At 34.1% G+C, this 7,229-nt stretch overlaps 1 protein-coding gene across 3 annotated transcripts; it reads left to right on the forward strand.

The window, feature by feature from the left end:
* Positions 1 to 1,404: 1,404 nt before the first annotated feature.
* On the forward strand, positions 1,405 to 6,371 carry LOC138136690 (alpha-tocopherol transfer protein-like). Of its 3 annotated transcripts, XR_011161392.1 has the most exons (7): positions 1,405 to 1,662; positions 1,708 to 1,855; positions 1,992 to 2,248; positions 2,306 to 2,416; positions 2,476 to 2,578; positions 2,636 to 5,720; positions 5,815 to 6,368. XR_011161392.1 is itself a non-coding variant. In XM_069055969.1 (6 exons), exons 1-6 carry the CDS (start codon positions 1,521 to 1,523, stop codon positions 2,719 to 2,721), a joined length of 843 nt encoding a protein of 280 aa, XP_068912070.1. In that variant the 5' UTR covers positions 1,448 to 1,520; the 3' UTR covers positions 2,722 to 3,345. The 3 variants fall into 3 exon arrangements, 1 of the variants encoding a protein (XP_068912070.1); XR_011161391.1 differs by having other exon boundaries at positions 1,407 to 1,855; positions 1,992 to 2,244; positions 5,815 to 6,371; XM_069055969.1 differs by lacking the exon at positions 5,815 to 6,368 and having other exon boundaries at positions 1,448 to 1,662; positions 1,992 to 2,244; positions 2,636 to 3,345.
* Positions 6,372 to 7,229: the final 858 nt, after the last annotated feature.

Genomic DNA, 7,229 nt, shown 5'->3' on the forward strand with positions numbered 1-7,229 from the left:
TAATTGTGAACTTGACAGCAAAATTCTAACCTCAACTTTTTTACGTGGCAAATGTGATGAAAAAGTATACAGATTGAATCTGGCTTTGATTCTGATTGGTCAATTTTAGTGGGCGGAGCAGATAAAAAGTTATAACGGCAATACTATAGTTAATCACACAAAACAACTCCTTTGGTAAAAATTGAGGGGTAAAAAATCTTGGAACACTTTTGCGAATTTTGCAAAATGTAAAGAAAAGTTTCATAAATTGGCGAGTTCTTTCACTGGTTAAAATTAACACACGTATTTCAGAATTACTTAATTCGTAATAGTCAACTGTCAACATTCTCTTTGTGTTGGATAGTTTTTGACAAAAAACCCACAATTTACTGTTAGTCTAATTGTTCAACGAAGACTAATTGTTTTATTACAAAGCACGTCGTTAATAAAAAAATCTGCAAATATTTCTAGCAAATTAAATTCTTGAATGATTAAATGGTTAAAAACTGTTAAAAATATAAATAATCTTTTCAATGAAATCAATTAAATTAAAAAAAAATACTTGAAAACAATAAAATTTTTAGTATGTACAGCGTGATCAACAATGACTGAGTCTGTTGGCAATGAAACAATTGAAAAGTAGTCTCGTAATTGGCACTGACCGGATTTTTTAACTTCAGATGACATTAAAAACGTTTTTGGTTATGCCGGTTATGTTTATACTATTACAAAAATGAACCTTTGATTGTAAATTTCAAATTCACCAAATTTCATTGTTACCAACAGATTCAATAATTCTTGATCACACCGTATTTTTATTAGTAAGTAGTGTATTATGAGCAAAAATGAAATTTTATGTACTGAGGCCGCTAGTTTCGGTGCCGAACGAAGTGAATATTTTTGGTCCTCAGTTGCAAATAAGACTGGTAAGACGGGCACTACCTGCTCCTTTGGTCTCCTTAGGCTAAATACAACTAGACAAACAAATAATGCATATCTTGCCGGAGGGCCTGGGCTTTTCTAAATCGGTCGAGTGTACTAGAAATCACGGCCGCCATTTTGAAAAAAATGTGTAATTGTAAATATGTTACTGTTTAGTTATGGTTTATGCTTTGACTTTTCCTTTCACTTAGTTTTCACTCTTAGTTTTCTTACGCGTTCTTGCGGCTGTGTATTTAAAGAATTTTTTTGTTCGACACTGTCAGAATTTGAGAATTTTCTCCTGTGTAAACGGATTCTGATAAATGTCACAACTTGTCAAAACGAAAGGTCAATTTAATTTTAAAGATTTTAAACGATTTGGAGCCTTTTCCAAACTCAAAGCCCAGACCCAGCTCAAGCTTACTGTCCTTTTTGCTTCTTAATAGGAGTTGTATACTAATAAATTTGTAAATTTAACCTATGTGGAACGTAGATTATTTTATGTGATTACTCCACTTATCTTAGAGATAGCGTTAGGATACGTATCGTCACTGTGAAATAGAATTAATACTGTAGATACTGCCGCAAGTCAGAGTTGTTTAGGTCAGAGATAAGTAATAATGGAGGAATATTTTGTGAGAGATGAACAAAAATGTGCAATAAATGCATCATTTAACGAATCTGACGGAACAATTAATGCTAAAGTGGTGTCTTTGAAGAAATGGGTTGATGAGTGCCCTCATTTGCCTGTGGAAACTATAGGTATGTTGTCAAAATAACACGTATGTGTGTGATATGCGTTTTCAGATGAAGATTTCTTGAAGATAATGTTACTGAAAGGTAAGTTTAAGGAAGAGAAGGTTAAAGAAAATATCAAAAATTATTTCAAATATCTATACAAGCATTCTGAATTTTTTACTGGATTGGCGGATATAATACCTTCGAAAGAAGTTGGGTACGTTTTGAATGAATTTTAAACCTATATCTTTTAAAAAAGTAGCTAACGAATATGTTACGATCTCTCAATAAATTTGCATTTTCATTTTCTAAAATTGTTTCAAAATACCTACATTGAATCTTCTTCTTTCTAGATTAGCTGTTGTTTCACCCATCGTAACTCCTTCATGGGAAAGAATTGGCATTTTGAAAGTGAACTTTGCTAATATAGAAGGAACTTTCGAATTTTCTAAATGTTTTTCTGTCGGCATAGCTACAGCTATGATCATGTTCAACTACGATTACACTCCTACTCTGCGTTTAATTTTAGATTACGAAGGTTTTACAATAAGGCATTTTTTTCAAACAGGCGTTCTACAACTTTTCAAGCTCATGAGTATTTACCAAGTATGTACGTAACTAAAGATCCATTACATAGTATAATGACCTGTGCATGTTTTGACTGCAGAACATTCTAAAAATGAGGATATCTGGAATAGAAATCATCAACCCACCGTTTCTATTCCGTACTGTATTAAACATACTTAAAGCTGTCTTAAGTTCGAAGTTATATTCGAGGGTAGCTATATCATGAAAACTCTACGTGTATATTACTATGTACTGATTGTGTTTTTGTAGATAACTTTACATGAAAATCTGAATTCTCTCCATGAAAATGTCCCAAAACAATACCTCCCGAGTGATTATGGAGGCGAACTACAAAGTATAGAAGAACTGCTAAGTACTGTTGAGCCTAATTGATTTTTCATATTTTCGATAATGTTTTTTTAATTTTTAGAACTTTGGGATAAAACATTTGTACAAAAAAAGTCTTTCCTTAGGAAAATTGAACAAGTTAGTCAAACCAATCCTCCAGCTAATTAGTTGCTATCGTGTCATAATTCATTAAAGGTTTTTCTTCTGTATTTAATTCGAAATTGAAGAAATAATTATGTAAATTTATTTTTGTTGCGGGTTTTATATAATAATGTACAGTTGGCTTCAAAAAAAACGGGAAATGAAATTTGACCTAATGTGAACTGAAAATTTAATTTGTCAATTTATGTCAATTTGTGTCTGTTTGACAGTAGTATTTCTGACACATAAGTGCAGTTTTTTAACCTAAATTCTAAAAGGCCGTTTCAAACTATAAAAATTTAATAAAATCTGACAGAATTTTTTCTGACACTTCCCGTTTTTTTTGAAGCCAACCGTACTATTCCGGACACGGAATCTTGGCCAACATTTTTTTGACATGTCTAAAAAAAATTATGTAAACCAATCATTAGTGTCATTAAAAAATTACAATTATAAAAAATCACTTTGAAGTTTTTCTTGTGACATCAAAAAAGCATGGAAATGGCATTATCGAGTCAATAGTTGGGTTATATTCAATAAAGACCAGTTTACACATATTTGTCAGTTAAATGTCAGTTGTGGCCAAGATTCCATGTCCGGAATAGTACCTAGGTGCTTGAGTTTTAATAAAAGAATAGCTTTTTCACCGAATATGTCTTGAACGTAGAATTTTTAGATATATTTCTCCAAACTGGGTAAATAAGTGATTCAAAATTATTGTGGATAAATATGGCAACTATGGCTCATTATCACTTCTGAAATATCCTGTATAATGTATTCCAACTTTAAAAAAACGATGCTTGGCCAGGACAATCTGACAGATTTCATCCTGTATATCTGAATAAAAGTTTGGTTAGGAATTTTGAAAATTTTGAAGGCACAGTGTTGCCATACTTATGTTCCGCTTTTTTGCGAATCGATTGAAACTGTATTACAAGAGATTAATAGAGAACCGAGCATTTTTTATTAAAAATAGCAATTGAAAAAAAATCCAAATCAAAATGTAAACATCTGGTGGAGGCTTTAGCCGTTGAATGAGTTTCAAGAACGCTTGCTTTAGTTTAACAAGCAGAAAACGGATAAGTTCTCCAAAATGGAATCACTTTTTTTAAAAGACATCTACACTTTAACCTCCTCTATTATTTCATCTTCAGAATTATCTTCATCATTAGATTCCGAATCATCTTCTAATGTTTAGGCCACAAATAATTTCGTTCAGATCTCTTTGAAAAAATGGTTCCACTTTTCTGATTTTCCTCTTTTTGTAGTTCTAGTATCTTCCAGACCCTTTTTTGTAATTATGCAATATATAACAGATCTTCCCACCTATAAATTCATTAATCATTATACAGTTCAGGATTTCATGGAATACAAATTCATTGTTCTCACATTGAAGATATCCATCAATCTGTTCTAGCCCTTCAACACACCACGTTTTGTCTCGACAAACACAACTTTTGGCATTATGCACTTGTAGTAAACCCTTTAAATTATTACTTTGTGTTGTCTAATTTAAAATAAATTGGAAAAACGTCAAAATGACATTTATTGATAACTTTATTTACATTTTGTTTTAGAATCATCTTGCAACATAGCCCTTCAAATTTAGTTACAAAAGATTTACAGCCAAAATGAAATGAAATATAACTACTACTTTCCTCAATACTGCCAATTTAACAAAATTAAAGCATGGCAACCTATCGTTTTTTTAAAGATGGAATAGATTATAGATTTGTCAAGAAGAAATTACTCACTAGGATTTAGGGATATTCGTTACTAGGTTAGCATTAATTTGGTTAGGTTGGAGGCTACGTGGTTTCTGGTCACAAACAAAATATATCGTAACCATGTCAAAAATTAAGGCAGCGAATTTCCTTGCAACAGTTGCAAATGGTTCATTTCTCGCTAACTGTTTTTTCGTTTCACAGTTTTGGTTTCTGGCGGCACGTTTAGTTAAACTTGCACAAAGAATCTCAAAATTGATAATTAATATTAATAACCAACTTTAGGCATTCAAAATGACTTTTGAAAATTCTAGTTACATAAAACATGAAAAACGTAATTTCCCTAAAAGTTCGAATCCTAGGGAGTTAAACTCCATTCTTTATCTTGGTGAGTGGTCTTTGGGAAATTTTCAGTCGTCAAGTTGAATTTAGGGATTTTTGAAAGTTCCAATGGAAAAGTGCGTTGGTAGACTCCAGCCGTTTAGTGAAGATACATTAGGTGGGGGAAACCTGCGCGATCCAAATATTCCAGTGCCGTAGAAAAACCAGTGCGTCCCATAGAAGAATAGAAGTGGTTTATACAGGGTGTCCCAGAACTGGCTCCCCAGAGAAAAAAGGGAGCCTTAGGGCGAATATATTAACGTGTATTTTGAAGAAAAAAAGTCCTATCTCAAATGATAACTGAGAAAAGACATTCTGAAGTTGACCAATTAGAGTTGAGCATCATTAAGGTGGAGTAATCGCAATTTTGCGTTGCCTAGGTTTCCTTTTTATCCGTAAACCTCTATAATTCTGTCCATTAGATTTGGTCCACTACATTTATTAGAATTATTGTTTACGTCAGTTTGACATTCGTTATACAATTTCGCTGCGATATTTAATTCAAGTGTATCATTTAACATGTATTCTTCCTCTGAGTACGTAGATATGATTCTTACTTTTGCGCGATGTGGGAACAATGCACGTGAATTAGTAAGGTTGTACCGTGAACAATTTCCACAAAGATAAAGTCATCCGGATCATAAAACAATCCTGAAATTAATCGCTCGGGGTCGAGAAACGGGTCAGATGCAGCCAGTTCGAAGAAGAAGTTGGGGGTGCTCCAAGAAATGTAAGGACTGTCGAACACGAGGAAGTCGTATTAAATGTCTTTGAGGAAGACGGCACCCGGAGTATTCGAACAGTTTCTCGTGAAATGGGTTTATCCAAGAGTTCGGTGCAGAGAGTTCCAGCTGATAATAGGAGGCATCCGTACCACTATACAGGAGTACAACATCTTCTGCCAGAGGATTATCCAATTAGGTGAGAGTTTTATCTATGATTAATAAACCAAAACGATGCTCCACACTTCTTGCACGAATACTGTTTTCTGATGAGTCGCTATTTTGCCGGTAAGGTTGTTCCAATTATCACAACCTTCATATTTGGGCAGAGGAAAATCCAAGAGAATTATTTCCGAGAGGTTTTCAACATAGGCTTTCTGTTAATTTGTGGACTGGGCTATTGGGCGATCATTTGGCAAGTATAAGCGTGGTGGATCCTTCCATTTGTTAAAATTCCGAATCCCCGGCTCTAGATTGGACCGTTTGATTTCCCCGCAAGATTAACGGGGGCAAGATACACTCAGTTCATTGGCACGGAGCTACCTGATTTACTTGAAATTGTACCTTTTGCTTATCGCATAAATGACTGGTTCCAACATTTTAGCAGAAACGTTCGGGAAATTTTGGATAACCAATATCCACAGCGCTAAATCGGTCGAGGAGGACCGCATCACTGGCCTGCCAGGTCTCCAGATCTGAATCATTTATCGGCGGCCCATAAATTCAGAGGCTGAACTGAGAGTTCGAATTCAGGAGGCTTTGTTTCAGTTACTGAAGAAATAATAACTAACGCTACTACAAGAAGTTTGTTACGTAGAGCAAAATTGTGCATACAAATGAATGGTGGTCATTTCGAACATTGTTGCCTATTTAAATAAATGGTTCTTTTTAGAATCGCCATTTTTATTGTTTAATTTCGAATTTTGCAATTGTCAAGTCCTGATGTTGATGACAGATAAACGTCAACGAATTTTTATATCGGAAAACGTCAAAATTCCAGTTGCCCAAACATTTTATTGATTTGTGCGATATCAGAGATTTTTTGTTGTTGTTTAGCAACAGATCGGATTTTTTAGTAACACCTGAGGACGAGCTTCCGGGATTGGTGAAGTTAAAAACTTTATAACTCGGTAATTTGAGCTAGCAGAAAATTTATTTTAGTCAATTTGGAGTCTCTTTTGTTGTCGGCACATGCCTGTTTTCTCTGGGGAGCCAGTTCTGGGACACCCTGTATAAAAACATGTATAGTTAAACAATTTATATTAAGTTTGATGCACAATTAAGTATTGTATTCGTTGCTAGTGATTTAAAAACGGGTGATATAAATAATCGTCGTCTGCGCTGATAATAACAAGTCGTGCCATTCGATGTGAAATGGCCACCAGAAGCACTTGGATCGCGAATGAATGCAAACTGTAATACCTACGAAAGCACAGACCATCAACAGAATTAAGACTTTCAAAACCCGTATAAAACATGGGAGACACTGACAACACTAGCGCTGCTCTAGCGTTAGGCCAAACTAAGTTACCGAATTTACTCGTTAATCCGATCGGGAATTTCCGTTTAAAAAAGAAGGTTGATTTGAATATTAATTAATAATCGGGCCTATTCTGTAACTCGTCTGTTAATTTTAACCATCCGCTAATAAATTAATTTTTAACAACCGGTTATCTACAAATAACCAAAATTCTGTAAGACAAATTAT

The sequence above is a fragment of the Tenebrio molitor genome, chromosome 8 (genome assembly GCF_963966145.1).
Source record: "Tenebrio molitor chromosome 8, icTenMoli1.1, whole genome shotgun sequence".
NCBI lineage: Eukaryota > Metazoa > Arthropoda > Insecta > Coleoptera > Tenebrionidae > Tenebrio > Tenebrio molitor.